The following is a 25,871-nucleotide window of genomic DNA, read 5'->3' on the forward strand; positions in this document are numbered from 1 at the left end:
AGACTCCAGCACCCTGAATTCTTCCTCTTTAGCCTGGGATGATTTTCCTTGCAGTGTGAGTGGCAGCTTGGGGTGGGAGGTCAGGACTGAGGCAGGAGGTTTCTTGGGTCTTTTTCTCCCTCAAACTGGCCCTGTTGGAGCATTAATACCCATTCTACAAAGAACACCAAGAATGTTTTATTCACGGAGGCTACCATCTGCATGGCACAGAGAGGTCTGGAGGATTCAGGGGGCATGGGAGATACTGGCTGAGGGGCAGGAAGGGAGTGGAAGAGCCCAGCAGTCGGTGGTTGGCAGCTACGTTGTCTCCTAGGAGGCCTCGGGTCCACCTCCAGCCCCCAGCCCCACTCCTGCCTGCTTTTCTCAGGATGTGGCCACCAAGACCCCTGGTGGCAGGCTTCCTGCAGCCAGAACCTGGCTTGGATGCCCACTTTGTCTATAGCTCCTCCTCCATTCTCAGGCAGGTCCCCTGGGATGAAGGTGGAGGGAGATATGGAGGCACCCTGGACCAGGCCAGCAGGTGGAGTGCCGCTTGCCTTGCTCTTTTGTTCCCAGCTTGATCAGCACTGGCTCCTTGGGGAACGCTGGAACAGTCTGTGGAGCCTGCAGGGAGAGAGCCAACAGCAGCGGGCCACTGTCATGTTCTGCAATAGCCCCTCGGGCACCTTTTCCTTTTCTGAACGAGATGGGCAGCATTAGAAGCAACTGGTGACAGCCTCTCTTTTCTCTTTCCTTAAACCCCAGCATCCTCTCCTGCCACATCACTCAGCCTGTGTCCCAGACACAGCTCTTTCCAAACTCTGGTCTTCGAAGAGGTCAGATAACTACGATAAGAGCAATGATAGTGACCTGGAGAGACCCTAGTTCCTCCACTTGCGCTGTGTGGCTTTGAAGATCCTGAACCTCTCTGAGCCTTAATTTCCTCATCTATTAAAAAGAGGTAAGTAACTGCACCTGTCTGTAGAGATCTCTGAAGGGTCAGATGCAAAAGGCATGAGAAAGGGCTTGGTGCATTCCACAGAGGGAGCAAGGAAATGTTAGTTGATGGAAAAAAAGGAAGCAGAGAGAGATAAGGAAGGAAGGGTCTCGCCTGAGTTGATCTACTGAATAGAGCCAGACCTGTCATCTCCACTTTTATAAATGAGGAAAGTGAGGCTCAGTCTCTGGGGTGAAGAGATCCTCAAAGTCACTCAGCCAGTAAGCAGCAAAGCCAAGTATGAACATATATATATATATATATATATATATATATATATATATACGGTCACCTTCCATTCCAGGGTGCTTTCCACAAATTACCGTGTCTGTCCAGTAGGTGCATAGTCTGACTCTGAGTGCCTCCCCACCAACCCCAGCATGCCGCTGTGGGTGGGTGGGTAGGGGGGTGTGGGAGCTCACATCCTCATTTCCTGATGCTTTCTTTTTGCCCCTTTGCTGGTGGCATCTGATTCCCGGAGTTGGGTCCCCACTGACAAGCCAAGCCCATACTCACCTGCTTCTCACTTGCCCTGGGAGTTTAAGGTTCTGAGGCCTTGAGGGCGGGGTCCTCAGAACGGAAGACAATACTCTTCTGGTCCTTGGGCATCTGCAGAGAGAGGAGGCAGCTCCGAGTGCCCTGCCCCAGGCCAGGCAGGTGTACCTGGTGGAACTAGAACAGCCTGGGCAAGTGAGGAGCAGCAAATGATGTGTGGCGGGCGCCACCTTGTGATCACCGTGCAGTTTGCATGCCGCAAAGCAGGGCAGTCTTTCACACAGGTATCCTGCTCCTGGTTCACTTAGCCACTGTCCAGGGTGCTAGGTAGTAGTAGTGTGCCAGGTGAGAGGCAGCATGGCAAGCTCCCTGAACCGCAGGCAGGTCCAAAAGTGAGGTAGGGGGAGATGCAGGGGAAGCCAGAAGTGGATTGGTAGGTGCAGTAGGGGTGGGGCAGATCAGCCCAACCTTGGCCTCAAGGCTCAGATTTGATCCTAAAAACTCCCTCATCTGTTGTCCTGGGGAATATCTGTCTCACTTCTGTCCTCTGGGAAGCCACCTTATCTCCCAGGTAGACTACCCAGAGGCCAGAGGCCATGGGAATGGCTTGATGGTGGCTTACTTCCATCGACACGGAATTATATTACTTGAAACTGAGCACTGCTGAAGAGTATATAGCACGGAGAAGGTGTGAACTTAGAATAAATTATAAAGATCAAAACAGAACCAAGAGGGAATTCCCTGGTGGTCCAGTGGTTAGGACTTGGAGCTTCCACTGCTGCGGCTGCCCCAGTTCAATCCCTGGTTGGGAAACTAGGATCCCACAAGCTGTGCCATGGCAAAAAAAAAAAAAAAAAGAAAAGAAAAAAAAAACAAGAGAGAACTTCTACATTTGGGAATTAATAATGTTTTTTAGTTTATTTCATCAGCATTAAATCTGTGTGGTTTCTAATTGTGGTGTCTGAAATAGTTTAAGTTCTGACTTCAAATATAGAATGAAAATAATTACACTGCTAAAAAAATAAAGTTTATTCAGAATGTAATAACACAAAACACTTCTTATGATAGAGAGATAAAGAAAAAGAGCAGGATAACAAATCGAGTATAATATCATCTCAGCTATGTATGAAAAATCAATGCCGATTTTTAAAAAAGGGCTGGAAGGAAATATATCGAGACTATTAATAGTGCTTGAATGAGGGTGATGGGATTTCTTTCTATTTTTCTCTATTTCCAGATTTTCTTTAATGAGCTTCTATTCATGTTATAATTTTAAAAATAATTTAAAGAGAGTGAATTTAAAAGGCTTATTAGTTATGTACATAAAATTGGATTACCCTGAAAACTTCTGGTATGATTTTAAAAATACAGAGCCAACTAATCATAAGAGATGCAAATCAAAACCACAATGAGCTATCACCTCACACCTGTCAGAATGGCTATCATCAAAAAGTCTACAAATAACAAATGCTGGTGAGGATGTGAGAAAAGGGAACCCTTGGACACTGTTGGTGGGAATGAAAATTGGTGCAGCCACTATGGAGAACAGTAATGAAGTTCCTCAAAAAACTAAAAATAGAACTGCTATATGATCCAGCAATTCCACTCCTGGATATACATCTGAAGAAAATGGAAACACTAATTTGAAAAGATACATGCACCCCAATGTGCATAGCAGCATTATTTACAATAGCCAAGATATGGAAGCAACCTAAGTGTTCAACAACAGATAAGCAGATAAAGAAGACGTGGTATATATAAAGAATGGAATATTACTCAGCCATAAAAAAGGATGAAATTCTGCCATTTGTAACAACATAGATGGACCTGGAGGGTGTTATGCTTAGTGAAATAAATCAGGGAAAGACAAATACTGTACATTATCACTTATATGTGGAATCTAAAAAATAAAATGAACGAATGAATATAACAGAACAGAAACAGACTCACAGATATAGAGAACAAACTAGTGGTTATCAGTGGGGAGAGGGAAGGGAGGAGGGGCCAGATGGGGTAGGGAATTAAGAGGTACAAACCACCATGTATAAAATAAGCTACAAGGATATAGTATACAGCACAGGGAAATATAGCTATTATTTTATAATAACTTTAAATAGAGTATAATCTATTAGAATATTGAATCACTATGCTGTACACCTGAAACTAATATAATATTGTAATTCAACCATACTTCAGTAATAAAATAATACAAAGCCAAATGAAGGACAATGATGGGCAGACCCTTGTCTCGGGCCACAGACACAGGCTAGGTCCTTGCCCTTGTCAGGAGAGGGAAGTGCAGGAGGCAAGAAGGGCCCTCCGTGTCATCCTCCATCACCTAATGCAGGTAAATACCTCTAATAATGATTCGTGGGGAGGAAGGCCATCCTGAAGTCACAGAAAGCCCAAACTGTGGCATGTTTTTAAAGAAACTGAGTTCTGTGACATTCTACTACTTTTAGCTTCTAGAACAGTGTTTCTCAAGTTGGATTTTTGTACTGACACTTCTCTGGGTGCTGGAAGAAGTGTTAGTACAAGACCACCTGGGAGCTTGTTCCCATGCAGAGTCCCAGGCCCTACTGAAATGGAATTTCTGGGCTAGCGTCTGGGAAACTGAGTTTTTACAAGGTCTCCAGGTGGTTCTTATGGATACAGAAGCTAAGCACTGCACTGTGATTCTGAACCCAGGCTGTATATTAGATTCACCCGGGAGGTTTTAAATACTGAAAAATTCTAATGCCCAGGTCCTTCACAAGACCAATTAATTCCAAGTCTCTGGAGGCTGAGACCTGAGCTTGGAAAGCTTTTAAAGCTCTCCAGGTGATTCCAATGTGCATGTAAGGACCCAAACCCACTGGTCTTGGGCAGTGGTTCACAGATGAGTTTTTCATCAGAATCACGTGGAGGGCTTGTAAACAGAGTGCTGGGCCCCACCTCTTGAGTTGTGAAATCAGGAGCTCTGGGTGGGACTTGAGAATTTATATTTCTCACGAGTTCCCAGGTGGTGCTGCTGCTCTGGGGAGCACAGGGGACTATGCTTTGGGAATTACTCTAGAATGCTCTAGAATGAAGCCTTCAACCCCCAGGAGACACAGCCTCCTGGATAAAGGAGCAGGATGACACAGGCTCTGTCCCCCAACCCTCAGCTTCCTGCTTCCCAGGCCCCAGCCCAGCTGATGTGGTCCAGGGAGAGGGGAATGCAGCCACCCTTGTGTGGGGGGACAAGTCAGTAAAACTCACCTCCCAGTAGATTGCATCCTCAAAGCAGTTCTCATCAGCGGCTTGTCCCCAGAATGGCAATTTCAAAATGACCCCTAAAGGAAGTTGGAGGTCAGGGATAACTTCTCTACCTACCCAGCCCTTTCCCTTGACTGGAAAAATCCCCTCAGTCTCACCGCTATAAGTGCAGAGACAAAGGGTTTCTGGGAGCCCCAGCTGACCTCTGGCATGCACTCTTAGGTCCCCCAACCACAGGCTCCACCTTCTCTGGCCCAGCCAGCCCCACTCACCTACGATGATGCCGCCCACCAGGGCCATGGCCAGCGACACAAAGAGACCAGCAGCCTGGAACTTGCCCTGTGTGCTTGCGTTCCAGCTCGGTGTGGAACTTCCAAAGGCAAAGGCAAGCCTGGGGTGGAAACGGGGCAGGTCAGGGCCCCACAGAGAGGCCAAGTCACCGCCTGCTGCCACCCCACACATGAGTGGACACCAAGGCTCAATAACCCCTGGGCCTCAGCCTTCCCGTCTGCAAAATGGGGGCACTGGAAAGATCAGATGGTCTCTAAGATTCTTATGGAAGGACAGAGGTTGAGGAGAGAAGGCCCATGAAATAGTGGTCCAGACTGGGCAAGAAAGGGGATAGAGACACAGTCTTGGACCCGAGAGGAACAGTAGGAAGGAGGAATGGAGAAGGAAGGAGGGAGCTCAACCTCCCTCTACCTCCTCCATTCTTACCCTTCCTGCCCATACAGCTCAGTGTTGGCGGAGGCTGCCGTCACAGCACCCACAATGCCGCCTATGATGCCGGGAAGGCCATGCAGGTTGTGAATGCCACATGTGTCCTGGATCCGCAGCCGGGACTCCAGGAATGGCTGGAAAGGGGAGATAGGTGCTGCTCAGGCAGGGGGCTGTGGCACGATGTGGGGAGGCCAGGATTCTGGAGGCTCCAAATACAGAGAGACCCCGGATTCCCCAGCCCGTCACCCCCTCCCTAGGGACCGCCCCCCACTGTCAGGAACACAGAGACCCCAGCATTCTCCAGCCCCCAGCCTGGGGCCCTCACCGTCAGGTACACAAAACCCAGGGTGGAGATGATGCCGCAGATGAAGCCGACGATGAGGGAGCCGTAAGGCATGAGCATCATCTCGGCGGCGGTGCCCACGGCCACCCCTCCCGCGAGCGTGGCGTTCTGGATGTGCACCTGAGCAGGGCAGGCAGAGCAGGCAGGAACTCAGTCCTCTCCCACAGTAGCGTCCTGGAGGAGCTGACCCAGAGCCCAAGTTGACCTCCTATGCGTGGGTGCCACCTGGGAGCCAGGGATGGCTCAGAGTGCATCTCAGCAAGCCAGGAGATTGCGGAGGGCTCCAGCCTGGGCCCAGGCTTCGGACAGCCACCCCTGTGTTCTCTGCACGTGTGCCACCCACACCAGCGCTCTGGGCTTTTTCCGTGTGCACAAATCAGTGTTCTTGTGTCCATGCCAATGAGTTCCATCAGCACATCTGCATGTTCCCTTTGTATCTGGCTGCCACACATCCCTGTGTGCCCAGGTTTGCATGTCTGATGTTCTCTACGTGCTCGTGTGCCAATGTCAGGCACCTCTGGGGCGTATTCATTCACACGCACCCATGTCAGACTCTGCGAGCCTACATCAGCACCGGCTGACTCTCTGAGCGCCTATCTGTGCCATGGACTGTGTCACTGGCTTGCGGGGATGTTGTTTCCTCTCCACGACAAGCCCAGGAGGTAAGTACAGTTATCTTTTGACATTTGCAGATGAGGAAATTGAGGCACAGGGAGGTTAATGGACTTGCTGAAGACCACACAGCTAGCAAGGGGCAGAAAGGTGTCTTGATCCAGGTCTTCATGGAGCCAGAGCCCCTGACCTTGACCCTATTCCATGTCCCTCCCTGCATGTGCCCACGTCAGCGTGTCTGATTCTCTTCCCGCTGCTGCCTGAGTCCCCACCTCTCTGTGCAATGATTGGCCAGTGCATCCAGGGGCTCGAGGCTGTGTCCCGGAATAACGGGCACTCCTGGCAGTGTCTCAACACACATGTGCCCATGTCTAGAAGCTAGTGTCAGAATAGCAAATAGAGAGGTGGTCGTCTTTTTACAGAAAAATCTACCAACACCCATGGGGTTTGGCCCCTCCCGCTAATGACAGAAACACATGTCCCAGTGGCGTGATATGAAGGACACTGGGCAACACCACATTCCCACAAACCTCCCAAGTGCATCGAAGGGATTCCCCCTTTGAGTGGGTGGGATAGGGCAGGTGAAAGCAGTGCTAGGAAGGCTGAGGGCCAGTGTCTGGAGGATCAGAAGTTGGCAGAGGGGAGGTGCTCAGTCCAGAAGAGCTGTCAGCACCCAGGCTGCGGGGGGGAGAACGAGAGGAGTCAGCTCATGCAGAGCAGCAGGCATAATAGAACCTCCAAGATTGTGGTTCTGGGCTCTGCCTAAAGCCAGCTATGTCATCTGGACAAATCATTTCTCCCAGAGCCTCCGTTTCTTCATCTGCAAGATGGGTGCGATAATCCTTATGCTGCCTGCTTCACAGCGTTGTCGGCAGGGCATGGTGATCAGTTCCCACTGGGCACAGGCAGTCATGGCCGCAGCTCCCCCCAAGGCTCCCCACTGCTCCCCCCCACCCCCGGCCCCCACTCACCATATCCAACTTGCCCTTCTTATGCAGGATGCTGGACAGGGCCACCGCACTGAGCACACAGGCTGCCAAGGAGCAGTAGGTGTTGATGGCAGCTCGGTGCTGGGCGTCTCCGTGATTGGACACAGCTGAGTTGAAGCTGGGCCAGTACATCCACAGGAAGAGGGTGCCTGACCAGACCAGACAGGGCCGGTGGGCCCGGGAGAAGAGGTGTTAGATGGGCCCAACGGAGCTCAGGCCGACATCCTGTCCTTTAGCTACAGAGATGTCAAATGACTCACACGCCCCAGCTATTTCCCACCCCGGCAGCTTTATTCATACTGGGATCTTCTTAGAAGGCCCTCCCTGCCTTACTTACTACCTAACTCCCACTGAGCCCTCCACTCTGCTCCAGAGAGTCTACCTTGACCCCATAACTGGGCGAAATGCCTCCCACCCGGCTTCCACAGCACCTTGAGGGAGAATCTTTTTCTCTACTGTAGGGAGATTATCTGGTGGCATGGCCATCTCTCCACTACACTGTGAGGAGCTCCTTGAAGGCAGGGCTGGGTTTTAAGAGACCAGAGAGGGTGGCTGATATGTATTCTCTGGAATGAATGGACACAGGAAATAGGAATGTACACCTTGCCTAGCCCAGGGACGGAGTGAACCATTCCTGGTTACCACTGTGTCTGCCCTGGGACATCCTAGGGAACACACAGGATGACTGACCAACTTCTTCCAGCCCCATGGGGGAAAGGGACAAGTATCTGGGATCCTGGAAGTATCTGTAGGCAACCTCTCTCTGCTCTTCCTCCAAAGGGAACTGGCAGCCACCTGACAGACCACGTGGGGATCAGGTGTGAACATGGCAGCCTGGACTCCTCATGGTGACCTGCACCCATCATGGTGCTCCCCACCCGTCACAGTGGTCCTCACCCAACATGGCAGCCCTCGGTCATCGTGGTGGCCCTCAATCATTATGGAAGCTCTCACCGATCATGGCAAAGAGGTCCGAGTGGTACACAGAACTTTGCCTGTCCTTGCTCTGATACAGGTTGGGTCGGTAGAGGATCCAGGTCACTGTGAGCCCAAAGTAGGCGCCGAATGTGTGGATGGTCATGGAGCCCCCTGCATCCTTCACCTGGGGTACAAGGGGCCTGTAAGACTCTGACACCTCCTCTCTCTCCCTCCTCGGAGCACTCTCCCACCTCCCCCTACCCACAGACAGAAGTTCAGCTGTCTTTTGACTCCACAGGCTACAGGAGGGAGCCCAGGGCCCCTTATAGACCCATCAACTGGGAAGGGGAGAAAGTGGGGATCCCCTGTACAACTACACTTCAATAAAAAAATAAAGAGGGGGGAACCCATGAACTCAGACTGTAAGCCTGTCAGCAAAATGCCAGGGCATCCTCACCCAACAGATGAGGTTTATGGCCAGACGGGGAACCCAGGCCTGGAGAGGGACTTGCTCAGTCACACAGCTGGAAGAGGTAAAGCCAAACTAGGACCCAGGGCAGCGCCCTATCTAGTCTGTCACCCACTAGTTTCCAGCTTATCTTAATTCCTGGGACCTCTCCGCTGCCCTCTAGGGTCTCCCCTCTCCACATTTCCTCCTACACACCACTCCTGGCCCAACACCACCCTATCCGGACTGCCACTACCCGTCTCCCCTGCACCCTATCATGCTCCTTGCCCTCCAACCTCCCAGCCAACCTCCCACCGTCCACCCCATCCCCTCTCCTCTCCCCTGTCCCCCAGAGTCAGAGCAGGCAGATTTGGTGCCCTCCCCATCTGTCCATTCCTGGGCCTCCTGCCCTACCCAACTCAGCCCACTGCACCTCTGGACCTTAAATCTCAAGTTCCTCCTTTACAAAGTGGGGCAGGTCGTAGGGACTTAGCAGGGCTGTCTTGAGGATGAAACTAGACAACTTGTGTAAAGCACTTGGCAAGCATGTGGCACTCCACAGGGGTGGACGACTGACTGATTTAGTCTTCCTCCCTGCCCCCAACCTCCCCTCTCTTCGTCTTCCTCTTCCTCCCCACTCAGGAAATCCCAATCAGAATCACAGACTCGCTTCTTTGCTTTAGATGGGAAACCCAACCTTGTGTCCAAGGTCACAGAGCTAGCTGTTGAATAGTTGACAGAGCTGAGTTTCCTGACTCCCAGCCTGGTGGGTGCCTCTACTAGCTATGTGACCTTGGGGGAGCCCCTTACCCTCTCTGAGTCTCAGTCTTCTCATCTGTAACATGCGGGTAATAATTGTGTCTATCTCAGAGATGAGAATTAAATGAGATAACCCATGTGAAGCATTCAGAGCAGGGCCCAGGCAAGGGCAAGTGCTCCTTAACTGTCAGCAGTCATTATTGTGTTTAAACTTGGCTCAAAGAGAGGCCAAAAGACTGTCATGCATTGAAAGAATTTCTGCAGCAGATCAGGGAGGGGTTTTGAGGGCCAAAGGAGCCTTCTCTGCCTCTAAATTCACACCCAAGATACTACTTCTCAGCCAATTTCAGATCTCATCTGTTGACCCCACTGTGTACCCCCTCACCTAGCCTCACTTCTTTCTCTCTACCCACCCCAACCAGTCTCCGAGGCCTATTTGTTCACCTTCTTTATAACTCTTGTATCATCCACTTTCTCCTCTTTGTACTAACCCAGTCCCAGTCCCATTATCTCTCACCAGGGTGACTAAAACAGCCTCTTAACTGGACCCTTTGCCTCCAACTGTTCTCTTCACCACAGCCAAAATGACATTTCCATTACATGTGTCTGACCATGCCACTCTCCTGCCTGAAACCTTCCATAGCTCCCGACTGCCCTCATGATAAAGTGGAGACTCTTTGGGCCTTCCCTGGTGGTCCAGTGTTTAAGACTCCACGCTTCCAATGCAGGGGACTTGGGTTCGATACCTGGTTGGGGAACTAAGATCCCACATGCTGCATGGTGCAGGCAAAAACAAACAAACAAAAAAATAAAGTTGAGACTCTTTAACACAGCCTCTGAAAGTCTGAAGAGCCATGTTCCTCTCCCTACCCCGTTTCCTTTGCCTCAAATGCCCTTGCTCATTCCTTTGCCTGGTTATCTCCTACTTGACTTCTAGCTTTGATATCTCTTCCTCCAGGAAGCCTCCCTGACCTGCCATGTGCTGGTTCAGGTCTTCCTCCCCTCCCTCCAGGCCACCTAGCCCTGGAGCTCAATCCTTGTCTCACTGTACGGTCACTGTCTATTTGCTTCCTGGCCCCCTCACTAGACTGTGAGCTCCTTGGGATCGAAACAAGAGTCCTGCTCACCTCTGTATCCCAGTGCCTGGAGCATTGCCTGACATGCAGTTAGACTCCAAAATTCATTCCCTTGACAAATATTTCTTGAGAACTTATTAGGCATTGGGCCAGGTGCCAGGAATAGAGACGGTCCAGATAAGATAAGGTTTCCCATGCTTATCAGGTAAGGATACATGCTATGAAGAAGATAAATTAAGGCAATGAGAGAGAGTGACTGGGAAGAGGTAAGGTAGAGGGCAACACTGGGTAGGAGAATCTGGGAGGGCCTCTCTGAATAGGTGAGATTCCAGTTTAGACCACAAAAAAAGGACTGGGGGGGATGAGCATTCCAGGTAAAGGGAACAGCAAGTACAAAGGCCCTGAGGTGGGACCAAGCTTGGTGTGTTTGAAGAGCAGACAGCAGGGTATGGCCAGAGCACAGAAAGATGAGGAGAGAGTAGATGATAAGCTTGGAGAAAAGGCTGGGACCAGAACGTGTAGGGCCTTATAACAAGTTTGGATTTTATTTGAAGTGAAATTTTAAAAACCAGGGTTTTAATCTGGGGAATGGTCTTATATGCATTATTAACAGGTCACCATGGCTGCTGGTGGAGATTAGCCTGAGGTGGTGGGTGGGGCAAGGATGAAGACAGGGAGGGACTTACTTCCCTGGCTGTCCAGTGGTTAAAACTCTGCACTTCCACTGCAGGGGGCGCGGGTTCATTCAATCCCTGGTAGGGGAACTAAGGTCCCACATGCCGCCTGGCGCGGCCAAGAAAAAAAACAAAAAAAAAAGGATGAAGACAGGGAGATGAGTCAAGAGGAAGGGTTATGGTGGCTTGGACTAGTCTGGTGGCTGAAAAAAAATGACAAAATGAATGATTGAATGTAGGGTGGCCTGAAAACAAAAACCCTGGGAGTGGAACTTCCCTGGTGGCCCAGCAGTTAAGACTCCGTGCTTCCACTGCAGGGGGCGCGGGTTCGATCCCTGGTTGGGGAACTAAAATCCTGTGTGCACAGCACGGCCAAAAAAAAAAGAAAAGAAAAAGAATGAAAATCATATGCTCACAATAGTGGAACAAAAAAGATTAGGGTCCTGGATCCCAGATGATACTGAGGAACCACTATACAAGCCCTGATCTCCCTGCTTCTGAGAAATAAACTTTTGTATTAAAAAAAACAAAACAAAAAAACCCAAAAAATCCTGGGGGTTTTCAGGCAGAGTCCAAATATAGAGGAGCTGGGGGCTAAGAAATGGATGGGGTCCCTGAATAATCCCTACACCTGCAAATATACCAAAGAGGTGTCTGAGCAAGAGTCAGCAGCCTAAGGTGCCCCTTACCTGGGCCAGTGAATTGGTCAACCCCAGGGGGCACCATTCCTGCCATAGAAGTCCATGTGAATGGCACCTCTGGAGTTGTGCAACCTGTGAAGCTATACATATCCACCTTGGCCACTCCCCTGAGAACTTTTCTTACTGATGTGCCCCTTCAATATACTGCGTCTTTTTCTTGGCAGAGCAATCTGGGAATATGTGTGTGGAAGAGGATGTGCAGGAACATCCCATTCTTTCCATCTGATATACAGGAAAGAGAAAGAAGAGAGAAAATCAACATGTGAGGAACCACTGCTCTGCCTAGCTGGTGGACTGATGTACCAGGTAGACTATCATTCCTGCCCAATAAATGTCATTACTCCCGCTTTACAGATGAGGAAACTGAGATTCAGAAGGTTAAGTGACTTGCCAAGCTTGAATTGAATCCAGTTGTCATGTCTCCCCAGCCCTCTCTTTCTCTGTCCCCCTCCTTCCCCTCCCCCAAGTGTCCCTTCCACCCCCATCCCTGTTCTGAGCCCTGCTCACCTCTAGCAGGCTGAGGAGAATGAACTCATTCACTGAGAAGAGGGTCACTTGGAAGAGAGTCATGATGAGGAGCTGGACAGGGCTGACTTTGCCCAGAACTGCCCCAAAGGCGACACAGACAGAGCCCACGCAGAAGTCTGCATTGATGAGGCTGTGGGGAGATAGGTCAGGGGAGGGGCTGAGGCCACAGCAAGAAGTGGCACTCCAAGCCCTGGGGTTGAACCTAGACTTTGGTCACTTGTGGGTTTGGGCTTGCGGTCTAAACTTTCTGAGCCTCAGTTTCATCATCTGTGGTAATGGGCACATAGCATCTTAGAGCTACTCTAAGAATTGAAAGAAATAGCATGTGAAGTATCCAGCACAGCAGTGGCACATACTAGATGCCACACCCTTCCTTTGTGGCCCCATTTCAGGCCCCCACCGCTCCTTGCAGGCAGCTTGCGCTTCAGGCACCCAAGTGGTCTGGCTGCTGTTGCTGAATGTGGCCCATATTTGGGGCCTTGCCCTGCCCTCCATCTTCAATCTGCCCTTCCAGAACCTCTTCTCACCTGCCTCCTCTTCAGGAAGCCTTCCCCGATTCCTCTAACCAGATGTGGTCTCTGCCTCCAAATCTTTATCTCTCACTCTGCACACACCTCTCCTGCTGGCTACCAGGGCCTTGCTTGGGTTTGAGTTATCGCGACCTCCTCTTCACCTTGCTTGGGAGAGAGGATATGTGTCCAGGGAAGAGAGAGGGGCCTTCCTGCAGGCAGTAGGGAGCCGGAGGCTGGGTGGAGGGAGGGGGCAGAAAGACCAGCAGAGAGAATGGAGGCAGAGGAGCACATAGGCGCTCCTTAAGTCTGGACCCTGAAAGCCCAGCCAGCCAGCAGAGGCGGACATCATGTGGTCAGAGGAGATCCTGTTTCCATCCGTGTGTCCGCTTTGCCTAACCCAGGCCTCCATAGGCCCTGCCAGCAGCAACGCTGTCCTGGATTCCAAGGCAGACTCTCAGCGTGGCTCTCCGAGTCATGAGCGTTGTTAATTGGGGTTCGTGTAAGGACAGCAGGGGCTACTACTTCCTTAAGGCAGTCACATCCAGGGGAGTGCCCCTCCCCCACGTTCAGGTGTGTGTGTGTGTGTGTGTGTGTGTGTGTGTGTGTGTGTGTGTGTGAATCAGGAGGTGAGAAGTAAGAAGCCAGCTGATTGTAGGGTCAGTGCGTGGAGTGGGGGCAGGGCACTGTTCCCTCAGGGTCCCTCCCCAGACAAAGGATGTTCACTGGAATGTATGCTTCACTATGAGCCTTGTTCACTGCTGAGTCCCCAGGGCCTGGCTGCATGAAGGATGACAGTTGCTAAGTGCCAGGCACTAAAATGCCTGCTCAGTACTGCTCAGGCCCTCCTGTACCACACCCGAACCAATGATGGGAAATGGAGGCTTAGAGAGGCCGAGTTATTTGCCCCAATTCCCATAACTGCAGCCAGAAGACCATCTGACAGAGGTGACCACTAGGAAGGAGTGAGAGGGAGAGTACAAAAGCCCACACCTGGGCCATCAGCTTCCGGAAGATGGCGATCTGGATTTCACCTCTCGGGCAGGGCCTGCAGAGGGGAACTACGCTGGAGTGGCAGGTAGGATCTGGAGGACTCTGCAGCAGGGACAGGACAGAAGCCAGAAGGGTCCACGTGTCAGGTCTGAGGGCGACATGCTCATCTCAGCCCTGGGCACCAGAGATCAGCTCTGGCTCAGTTGGTGAAAATCATTTCCCTGAAAACGAATTTGCCAAAACTCAAGGTGTCAAGTGACTAACTTGTTAAATAACTGGTTCAAAAAACTTAACTCACAAAAGTTTACAATAATTCCCTTTGAACATTTAAAAAAGCTGTATACTTTTGTTTTGCATTTAGCCATAGCTATTTTGCTGTGGTGGCCAATTAAATATATTACAGATATTTTTATACTTTGGGTCTATGGCTTTGGGAATGAGAATTTCTTGTGTATCTTAAACAGTAGATTGATATGCATGTCACGGATTTTATATACAAAAAGACTTCTTGGTTCTGAAACATTTTCTATCTAGTCGACTATTTTTCCTGTTTCTCTTAAGTCATGGAGTCACTAACTGGCTTAGTGAATTAATATTTTGCAAATATTTGGCATATGTTTAAAATTTCAGGCACCTGGCTTATGATACCTGGTTGGTGCCCTATATGTGACAGCAGGGATTTGCACTTTAAACGTGGTTTATACCAATTTGCCTCTAAACCCTTTCTGTGGACTTGGTTTTCTGATTTTGTCCCATGCAACACAAATTGCTATAGGTTCCATAAGTTGCCATGGCCTAGAGAGTTTGATAAATGAGCCATTCAGTGAGTTGACTGCTTGGCAACTTGGTTTTTTAGCAAGTTGGCAAATTTATTGTATAACCTGGTGGTGGTGTTGGGGGGACGGACACACTGAGGCTCCTAGGAGGTCTCCTCAGACAGAGGGAGGGGCTGAGTTACCTGATGCGAGGGGGTGGTGGTATTCACCAGACCAAGAGATTATCACAGAGAAAAGTGATGAGGATAGAGGTGAGAAGAGATGGGGATGAGGTGCCCCCTGGAGGCTGAGGCAGGGAGGGGCTTCAGTCCTAGGTCTCCACACCTGCCTCACAGCTCTTTCCTATGCCTGTTCCGTGGGTGGGGATACGGGCTAGTCAGGGAGAGGGCAAGGCAGGGAGAAGCACTCCATTCCGTCCACAATGAATCTTAGGAGGCTGGTTCAGGCAGGCCCACACTCCTTCCCCTCCTCTGCCACCCGCAACACCGCCCCCTCCATGGGTTCCATGGGCTGAGGTCTCTCAGGGCAATTCTGATGTTTGATGTGTCAAAGGGGAGGGTCTGGCTCTGGCCCCTGGAGAGAAGAAGCCTGGCCTTGTGTCCCTGAAGCCTGTGTCATAGGAGGAGGGAAACCCTCCAACAGCACTTGGACACCATTAGAACTCCCACCCTGGGGACTCGCTGATCAGGAAGTGAGTGAGTGAGTGAGTGTGGTGTATGTCGCAGGGCCCGGGTACCCTGGTTCGACGGTGAGGACCCAGCTCACAGCCCCAAGCCCCGGGCTCCGCCCCTGGACCCTCCCCTCACCCGGGGCCCCGCCCACTGTGCTCGCCCCACCCCCCCCCCCACCCCACCCCCCCCACCCCGGCCGCGCCGCGCTTACTTCTCCACGCCCAAGAGAATGTAGCGTCCGTCAAAGGAGTGGAACCAACCCTGCATGAGCAGCGCCCACTGGATGCCGAAGGCCGCCAGCAGGAAGTTGAAGCCCACGGCGCTGTAGCCGTAGCGCTGCAGGAAAGTCATGAGGAAGCCGAAGCCCACGAAGATCATCACGTGCACGTCCTGGAAGCCTGCGGGGAAAGCGCAGCCGAGGGTCTTGGCGGCCTGGCGAAGGCCCACCATAGCCCTGGGTCTGGGCCAGCTCCGCCCGACACAGAGCCTGTGTCTTCCCTGCCACTGGCCGGGCCAGGCCGCCCCCCAAGCTGGGTCCCGCCATGCCCGCATCTGGATCCTGAGGCTAGGCACGGTAATGAATGGCTCAACCGCAAGTAGAGGAGCCACTACTACCCCCATCAAGTCATAAGATACAAACTACTATGTATAAAACAGATAAACAAGGTCCTACTGTATAGCAAAGGGAACTATATTCAATAGCCTGTAATAAACCGTAAAGAAAAGAATATGAAAAAGAATGGACTTCTCTGGTGGTGCAGTGGTTAAGAATCCGCCTGCCTAATGCAGGGGACATGGGTTCAGTCCCTGATCCAGGAAGATCCCACATGCTTGTGGCAACTAAGCCTGTGAGCCACAAGTACTGAGCCTGTGAGCCACAACTATTGAGCCCACGTGGTGCAACTACTGAAGCCTGCAGTGCCTAGAGCCCATGCTCTGCACCCCCACAATGAGAAGCCCGCGCACCGCAACGAAGAGTAGCCCCTGCTCTACACAACTAGAGAAAGCCTGAGCGCAGCAACGAAGACCCAACGCAGCCATAAGTAAATTAATTAATTAATTTTAAAAAATTTATTAAAAAAAAAGAAAAAATATATTTATATATATGTATAACTGAATCACTTTGCTGTACACCAGAAACTAACATAACATTGTAAATCGACTATACTTCAATTAAAAAAAAAGAAGACCTTCTGGAGTGGACTGGGCTGGGGGAACGGAGGTGGGCCCCCCACTTTAGAGCACTTAGACCACTGGGCTTTAAGGCCAAGAAATGCCTGAGCACTGCCTCAGAAGATGACAGGTCCCCCTCACCACTCTCACCAAGGGTGGGCGTGGGCAGCTAGGCATTTGAAACTGGGGCCAGGCTGTGGATTACACCCAGGGTCTAGGGCCTTGCCTCCTCAACTCCATTCTTTTACTATTGAGAAGTTAGTCTCATCTAGCCTAGGAGTCCCTTGACTGGCCATGCACATCGGTTGATCACCCCCAGAAACATCGCCACATCCCACCCCCACTCCCAGCAAGCACACCTTCCAGCATCACTGAGACCTGAATTAGATGTCTCTGGAAAGTCACTTAACATACTTGGTTCTCAGCACCTTCTGCAATGCTTACTCACAGATGTTGCAGAGATTAAATGCAGACATGTACGTAAAGTACCTAGCACAGTGTCTATCCCATAATAGATGCTCCAAATGGGCATGTCATTATTTATTGCTACTTGATTATTATTTATTGTTACTTAGGTATAGTCTAATTCTCAGTTCTGACCCAACCCTTCGACCAATTCACAGTGTGGCCTCGACAAGCTACTTCCAGGACTCCCCTGGCAGTCCAGTGGTTAAGACTTTGCGCTTCCACTGCAGGGGGCATGGGTTCGATCCCTGGTCAGGGAACTAAGATCCCGCATAGTGCGGCAAAAAAGAAAGAAAGGAAGGATGGAAGGAAGGAAGGAAGGAATAAAGGAAGGGAGAAAGAAAGAAAGGGAGAAAGAAAGGAAGGGAGAAAGGAAGAAAAGACAAGCCACTTCCCCTCTCAGAGCCTCACTTTTCTCAATGATAAAACTAAAGGGATGGATTAGAATGATCTCAAGTGTCCTCCTAGGGCTAACATTGCATGGTTCTAGATTCCCAGGAAATAACAGAAGGCAAAGAGCTTTGAGAAGCAAAGACAGCTATGAAAGTATAAGGCACTAAAAGGAACTACCACAGGTGTCACAGGACACAGGGGCCAGAGGGAAGGGCTCTCACTGGCCAATTCTGGGACAATTTGAGCACCGAAATAATTAGGTTACCATAACAAATTAAAACCATAAAAAAATAGGAACTCAGAATAGGTAAATAAATAAATGAGATAGCAGGGAGGGCTCTTGCTTACAACAGAATGCTGACAGCCTGACAGTTAAATGTGGAATGAGCGCTGAAGTTGGAAAATCATAATTTTCACAGCAAAGATTCCATCAGTGGATGCTGAAATCCAGGGACAAATTTTTATGAAGAGCTGGACATTTGCCTTGTCTTAAAAGAGTCTCCCTATAGACTGCTTATGAGTTGCAAGGGAGTGGGGAAAGCACCCAGCAATTATATGGCAGAGAAATTGGGCAACATCTTGACTGGGTGATCAAAATGAACATCACCAGTGAGGGACAGATGGACAATGTGCCCCTTCAGGAAGATACTCTGAAAAGGACACATCAATTATGCGGTGCTCTGGCTGAGAATGCATAATCCCAATCTACCCATGAGGAAACATCAGACAAAAAATGAGGAACATGCTATTAGAAAGGGGTGAGGCTGTATTCCTGAAAAAAATCAATATCGTAAAAGATAAAGAAAGGCTGCCCATTTTGAGCATCTATTATGGGACAGACCCTGTGCTAGGTGCTTTACCTGCACAGGAATGGTCCAGATTAAGGAGGCTAAAGAGGGAGAGGGAAGGGTAAGCTGGGACGAAGTGAGAGAGTAGCATTGCCGTATATACACTACCAAATGTAAAATAGCTAGCTAGTGGGAAGCAGCTGCATAGCACAGGGAGATCAGCTCAGGGTTTTGAGACCACCTAGAGCAGTGGTATAGGGAGAGTGGGAGGGAGACGCAAGAGGGAGGGGATATGGGGATATATGTATACATATAGCTGATTCACTTTGTTATACAGCAGAAACTAACAACATTGTAAAGCAATTATACTCCAATAAAGATGTTAAAAAAAAAAAAAGAGGCTAAAGAGACAGGTCAAATAAATTCAACACCTAACACTAGACTGGATCCTGGACTTGGCTGGGGTGGGGGGTGGGCGCGGGTGCAGGGGAGTGCTACAAAGGTTGTTACTGCGCCAGCTGACAAAATTATATAGGGACAGTATATTAAAGTACTGTGCAATGTAAATTTATGAAATTGATTACTGTGGTTATGGAAGAGAATACCTCTATTCTTAGGAAGCATTGTGGAGTAATTAAGGCTACAAGACCATGATGTGTATAACTGACTCTCAAATAGTTCAGGGAAAAAGTAAGTGTGTGTATGTGCTTGTGTTTATGTGGGAAAAGAGAGAGGGAGAGAGAGAGAAGAGCAGATAGCTTAATCGGAGTTAAGGAGTATACAGTGTTCTTTGTACTATTTTTGTCTTAGCAACTTTTTGTAAATTTGGAATGATTTCCAAATTAAAACATTTTTTGAATAAAAGTGAACTGCAGGGCCCACCAGACCTGGCCCACCCGCCTGCCTCCTCCTTCTTCCTTTCCTCAGTCCTCCCCTCCCTCCTGTGCCCCGGCGTCACTGGCCTCCCTTGTGCTCGGTCCCACTCCGGTCTTTGCCCGTGGTGGTCCCTCCACCTGGGATGCTGCTCCCACAGAATGGCCAGCAACTTCTCTTCCTGCAGATCTTGGCAAAATGTCACCTCATCACAGAGGCCTTCCTGATCCCTGAGTTTAAACTTGGTTCTTTCCTTCACAGCACCCTCTTCTTTCTTTTCTAGTTCTTATTACAATTTGTAGTTAGGTTTGTTTGTCTAGCCCACCAGACTATAAAGCTCCAAGAAGGCAAGGCCAAGCCTGTTTTGTTCACTCTGGTAGTCTCCATTGTCTATGAGAGTGCCCAGGTAGATGCCCCGTAAATATCCAGGAATGAATGAATGAATGAATGGTTACTGTCATGATCTCAGCAGCACCCAGATATGCCAGCCTAGGGTCCAGGTGGGATTTCACCATCAGGGGAGGCTGCAGGCCTTCTACCGTCCAAAGTCTCCTACCCACTGGGCGGATAGGCCCTGGTGCCCACAGCAGCCTGGCAATGCTTATGCTTGCCAGCCCCCATTTGCCCTCATCTGTCTCCCCTTCAAGCTTCCCTGAGGCCCAGACCACAGCCATAGACCCCTTGGCTAGCAGCCACCTGGACGAGGCTGAGAGACGAGGCCCTGGCACATTGCTGGGTAAGGGTTGAGGGCATAGCATTTGATGCAAGAGAGCTGTGGGTGTCGCCCCAGTATGGTGCTCTGAGCTTTGCGCTTCTTGCGCAGACCTACACAAACAAACAGCAGCTCAGCTTAGGTTCACAATGTGTGCAGCTGATTTCATGTATTATCATGTTTCATGGTTTATCACGTTTCTAACTGTTGTGGAGGAAACTGAGCTAATGTATGTGAAGCACCATACACGGTGTTATGGTTACTCTTGGGAAGAACTGATGGGTGACAGACTGGAAAGAGAGGGAGAAGACACGTTCAGACCACAATTACAAAAGCAGGGAGGGGACATGGCAGGAGGGCAGAGCTGTGGGTAAACACAGGGAAGGAGGAGGAGGTTGCCGGGGTGGGAGGGAGGTGCTGGGACTAGTGCTGGTTGTGGGAGTTTGAGATGACCCTGGGGGTGGCGGGTGGCGGTGAGTGTTGGGCAGGGTAGTGTGGGAGGAATGGATCCTGGCCGTGGGGCTTGGAGCTGGGGTCTGAGATCAGGCAGACCTGCAGACAGAGCTGGCAGCTGGAACGTGGGAATGGTGAGCGGGAGCCAGAAGCCGAGGATCTGCTAGCTTGCCTTGAAGCCAGCAGACCAGACAGGGAAGCTGCTGGCAAGGAGGTGGGGGGAACCCCTGGAAAAAGGTAGCATCACAGAAGGTGGGGGCCATTCAAGGAGCGGGGTGTCAGCTGTTTGGTGGCAGAGGAAGCATGCGGGCAGGGGCAGGGCTGAAGAGCACTGGAGGCGGCCTTCCTGGGGGGTGATGTGCAGTTTCAGGGCTGCCTTCGTTCTCCCTGTGGAGCCGGAGAAGACAGGCCTCAGCTTCCCAGGGCTTCTCCCTAACTGCCCCACGTGGCCAGTTCTCTGTCCTTCTCTGTGACTCCCTTGCTGTCCTGACCTCTCTCTCTGACCCTCTCTGCAGGTGTCTCTTTCTCCTCCCCCCACCTCAGGCACACAGATGCCAGCTTCTCTCTCCTTGGGCACCTTCCCTATTCATTCTCTTGCTCATCTCTCTTTATCTCCCAAAGTCCTCATTAGAAGTACCACTTTATTAACTTATATTTCATAAAGTTTGGTGCTACTGAAAATGCTTTTAATAATAATGGTCTGGGGACTTCCCTGGCGGTCCAGTGGTTAAGACTTCACCTTCCAAGGCAGGGGGTGTGGGTTCGATCCCTGGTTGGGGAGCTAAGATCCCACATGCCTTGTGGCCAAAAAACCAAAACATAAAATGGAAGCAATATTGTAACAAATTCAATAAAGACTTTTAAAATGGTCCACATCAAAAAAAAAAAAATCTTAAAAAAGAAAAATAATAGTGTGAAGGTCCGAGTGCATGAACTTCAGCAGGGACATACCTCTCTGATCTGCAGTTTCTTTTTCTGTAAAATGGGGGATAGTAACAGAGCTCAGAGGTGTGTGGTACACATTTAATTGGTCATCCAACCAAAGCCCTGGGCATAGGTCTGGCCCTTTAGCCGTTGTGCAATCGTATTAGCTACTGTAATACTTCTCTTTTTCTCTTTCAAGACTGACCAGGTGCTTTGCATTGGGTTGGCGACTTGCTGGAGGACAGTGTAAGTTGATAAGACACCTCCCCTCTTCCCCCTCCTTCCCCAGCCTGGAGTGACTCAAGCAGCCCAGCCCAGAACCTGCTCTCCACTGGGAGGTCCCTGATAGGGCGAGCCTGGCACCTGGCGTCCAGCTCTGAGAGCTGCCACAAGGGGGCACCAGTACACAGCTGTTCTGCACCTGCTTCCTTGCTCACTCTTCCCTCCCAGGATGGGTCCCTAATGAAGCTGGTCTGAAGCTGGCCAAATCTCAAAAATCTCTGAAGCCTGAGGACAAAGCTTCCCATGCTGACAGGCTATGGCAGCTCTCCCTCCTCTGTTGCCTCAGCACAGAAGGAGTGGTGCCCTGCAGCAGCCTGGGTACCAGCCTTTCCCACGCTCTGTAGGCCAGCCCAGCCTAACCTGTTGCCTTTGAAGCCTACTGGCCAGTCCCTCAATTCCCCAAGGCTCTGTGCCCACCTCTCCCATGCCTCAGAGCCAACCACAGAACCACCCCATCACTGCAAAATCTCCTGGGGAGGTGGTCGGGGAGTAGCAATGCGGCAGAGACTGGGGGAAGCTGGTTGGCTGTGCAGTGGGAGGGCTTGGCCTCGCCCCTGCCTGTGCCACTCACCAGCTGGGCAAGTCTCTAACCTCCATCACTGGCACCATAAAACAGAAACAAATACACTCCCTGCCTGACAGAGCATGCAAAAAGCACTTGTAAGTGGGGAGAGCACAAAGGAATTTAAATGCTATAATTGTTCAAACTAATATTCGAAGAGACACTCCTCGGCCACATCTCTAAAGGGATGCTGAGCCTGCACTTAAACACCTTCAGCAACAGAGCACTCACTCCCTTCTGAGTAAGCTCGATACCCATTTACTGTCCTCTGGTTTCATGCCATGAGACGTACCCTCCCAGCCACCCGTCATCTTCAATCTTCCAGGAGAGCCTATGCATTAAATAACATTCCCACTTCACAGATGAGCATATTGAGGCTCAGCATGGTTAAGGAGATGGCTTACTCCATTTAGTGATGGACCCAGATCTGTTTAATTCCAAAGTCAACCACCAGGTTACACTGCCCTCTGCTTGTGGGAACATTGGTCTTTTATTAAATGGAGTTGAATCTGAGGTTCAGGTTCCCAGGAGCACAGGTCAAGCCTTGTTGCCTCGGTTTCATGAAACAGTCCTTCAGGTTTGAAACTGTGGCATCCTCTACCTTGGGTGATCTCCCTTCTTCCTTAGTTCTCCCAGGAGGCTTCAAGAGCCGAGGCTCTGATGGCTCCTCCTCAGGCCAACCTCCCCCAGACACTGCCTGGAGACCCTCAGGCCCCAGAGCACCAGCCCAGGAGAAAGTTCGTGTTCAGCAGCCGGTGCCTGCAGCAGGGCCTTTGAGGCCACTGCCAGGGCAGGTCCTCAGCTGGTTCTGTGCCTGCCGCCAGGGGCCCACATCTGGGGAGTTGTCCTCAGGCACTCCCGGGCCCCAGCCTGAGCCAGCTGGAGCGGTACTCCTCTGGAAACCGAGATGCCCAGTGGACTCCACTAATCCCTTGGGCAGGAATGAGGCCCACACAGGTGTTGACAGCCTGGAGCCAAGAATCCTGAAAGTACCACAAGGGCTGCCCTCACTCCCTGCCCCTGGGAATTGCCTTGAGGCCCAGGAATCCAGGCATGGGGCACCACCTGGGCTCCAACTCCTAACCATGGCCACCGGCCACTGTGAGCAAGTGGAGCAGGAAGAGACGGGAAAGGTGAGACTAGGCGAAGGAGAGCAGTCCAGGAGGGTGGGCTCAGGTCCCCGGAGCTCCTACTCTGGCTCACTAGTTTCCTAGTTGAGTGACTTTTGCAAGATACTTCCCCTCTCTGGCCTTAGTCTCCTCACCTGTAAAATGGGAGTCATAACATTGCCTTCCTCATCCAGTGGTGGTGATGACGTATGGAGAGACTGCATATTCCGTTTGAGTTGCTGCCACTACTTCCTGCCCTTGCCAAGGAATCCTGAGGCCGAGATTCTCTCCCTATACTCCTCTCCTCTCTATCACTTCCTGCTCAGATGACAAAGAGCGCCCCGGCCCTCACAGAGGCCATGGCAGGAGAAACTCAAGGCCCTCATTGATGGCTGGGGCTATCTCATCCTGCTTAGCGACCTCCCTCCCAGTCTTTTCACAAACTTGAGCCACTCAGCCCACATCCCCGCATGCCCTTTCCATGGACCCCTTAACTGCCCTGCTTTCCCCTCCTCACCATCCCACTGCTCTCCAGGAAGCTGTCACAGATCTCTTCTGCACAGAGCACTTGACCCCCTCACTGAGGCCTGGGGTGTCGGGGTGTACCTCTCTGACCAGAGTGGCCATAAGCCCTGGTTTGCTGAGACAGTCATGGTTTATGCCTGTGTCCTGGCAAATTACTACTAGCATAAATTTCCTACCTCTTCACTCTCCAAAGTGTCATTTGGTTGATAAATTATACGGCCACCCTATAGATAAGCGATCACTGAGTGAATAAAGGTAGAGCATGCAAGGAAGTGGGTGGGTGTGGAGAGAGTGGGGATAGGAGTTGGGGAGATGTGAGGATTGTACCCCCTACTGGCGTGGTTCTGTAGCTCCTATTAGAGGGTCTTGAGACCTTCCACTGCGCAGACACATGGAGGACCTATAAACGTCCATGGGAGGCCTTGACCCTGATGCTTTACCAAGGGGCTGGCTCTGTGGCCAACAGAGAAGCAAGAGCTGGAGGGAAGCAGTGAAACAGGCAAAGGAGGGGCTCAAGCTTGCCTGCCTCACCATTTGCTGGGTCAGTCCCCCACCAAGAAGCATAAAAGTGGGCAATGTGAAAAGTGGACTTGGAGTCTAAATTCCAAGGCTACAGCTGTCAAGATCTCTTAAAACATGGCCCTGAGTGGAGCCCAGTAGAGGCTGTGGTGTCACCAACGCTGGGCACCCTCGTCTCTCACCTCCCTTCTTTTAGGCACAATATTTCTGTTAACGAAGCCTGTGATTTTGCTGGCTTTTTGGGAGGCACTTAATGTGGCTGGCTCCCACGGGGCCTACAGCCTCCTCCACCTCTACTTCTTTTCATGCAGGCTGCCATCCTGAATGTGTGTACTTATTTAACTGGATCTGAGTACAATGGGTAGAATCCCATTACTGAGGGTGTACAGCCATGGAGGGAAGACCAGTTTGTATAGGTGACTGTTCCAAAACCAACAGTCCATGACTATGTGAGCACCAACAATTAGAAAGATTGTCTTTGGCTTCTGGTAGATGGTGTGGAAAACTAGAAAGCACAAGGGCATGAAAAGAGTCCTGGGCTGGGAGTCTGGAAGTTGGGCCGACCCGAGTGACCTTGGGCCAGTTCTTCTAACTCCTGAATCCTAGGGCCTTTGTGTTTAGTGCTCTTCTAGTAATTGTTCCATTACGAAGCGAGGATTCCATGTCCAGAACCACGCCAGAACTTTATGTGCAAGGTCTCAACCCACTCCTGGGAGGTAGGATCTATTATTATCCTCACTGGACAGAGGAGGAAATTGAGTTTCTGCATTGATGACATTTGCCTAAGGCCACCCACCTGGTTAATGGCAGAGCCATGATAGAGGTGAGGTCTGGTGATTCCAAGGCCATGCTCTTAACCACAGCACCACAGATGCGAGAGAATTCAGGGGTGCTCTTTCTCCCTCTCCAAGCCAAAAGATGGTAGGTGCCGTGGTCCCCCACACCTCTCCCAGCAGCAGGGCTGGTAGGCCAATGAGCCACCCCTGCAGCCCTCGACATTGGAAGTACCCCCTTAACGTGGAGACCATGGGCACAGCTGGACAGGGAACCAGGGTCACCCACTGGTTGGTGACCAAGATGAGACTCAGGTCTTTGGAAGACATCAAGAACGGCTCTCTGACAGGGAGGTTGGAGGTCTCTGGCGGCACCTGGAAGGAGTGAGCTCTCCCGGGTGAGCTTTCAGGGGGTGAAAGGAATTTGTGCACATCGGGCCACTTCCCAAGCTTGATCTTCAGACACTGGGAAGTCCCCCTGGTGGGGAGCCTAAGAGGGGCGGGCCAGGGGGCTGTGGGCAGCATTTCCTCCTCCGGCTCCCGCCTGCCCGATGTTCCTGAGCAGGAGGCTGCGGAGGTGAGGCCAGGCAGGGCCCTCAGCCCGGTGGAGACAGCTCGGATATGCCGCAGGTGGGCCTGCAAGGTGGTGGGACTTACTCGGGTAGCGATAGTAGAATTCGTTGTCCAAGTCGCTGGAAACGTTCCCGGACATCTTCTTCTCGATCCAGTGGGGGTCGGCATCCGGGTCGTAGCGCACGAACACGCCGAAGAGGACCACCAGGGCCACCTGCAGGAGCAGGCAGATGACCGGCAGCCGCCAGCGGAGATTGGTGTTCCAGGCCATGCTGCAGGGGGCGCCTGGCCGGGACGGGCAGCAGGCAGTTCGGACGCTCGG

General features: G+C 51.1%; 1 protein-coding gene across 1 annotated transcript; it reads right to left on the minus strand.

Moving 5' to 3' along the window:
- Positions 1-152: 152 nt before the first annotated feature.
- On the minus strand, positions 153-25,871 carry RHCG (Rh family C glycoprotein). Its single transcript, XM_082388400.1, has 11 exons — positions 25,634-25,871; positions 15,637-15,823; positions 12,456-12,606; positions 8,327-8,474; positions 7,355-7,521; positions 5,754-5,891; positions 5,426-5,562; positions 4,981-5,099; positions 4,712-4,785; positions 1,493-1,585; positions 153-603 (listed from the first exon to the last, which is right to left on the minus strand). The coding sequence occupies exons 1-10, from the start codon at positions 25,818-25,820 to the stop codon at positions 1,517-1,519; spliced, it is 1,377 nt and encodes a 458-aa protein (XP_082244526.1). The 5' UTR covers positions 25,821-25,871; the 3' UTR covers positions 153-603; positions 1,493-1,516.

The sequence above is a fragment of the Balaenoptera borealis genome (assembly GCF_965194805.1).
Source record: "Balaenoptera borealis genome assembly, chromosome: 3".
Lineage (NCBI taxonomy): Eukaryota > Metazoa > Chordata > Mammalia > Artiodactyla > Balaenopteridae > Balaenoptera > Balaenoptera borealis.

Bases quoted from the DNA above. Each gene is read 5' to 3' on its own strand.
- RHCG (XM_082388400.1), bottom strand. From the start codon at position 25,820: ATGGCCTGGAACACCAATCTCCGCTGGCGGCTGCCGGTCATCTGCCTG. The intron at 7,522-8,326 runs GTGAGAGCTTCC...TGGTCTGGTCAG, and splicing joins GGACCTCTTTGCCATGATCG to GCACCCTCTTCCTGTGGATG. The intron at 5,563-5,753 runs GTGAGGGCCCCA...TCCCCTTTCCAG, and splicing joins TGGGTTTTGTGTACCTGACG to CCATTCCTGGAGTCCCGGCT.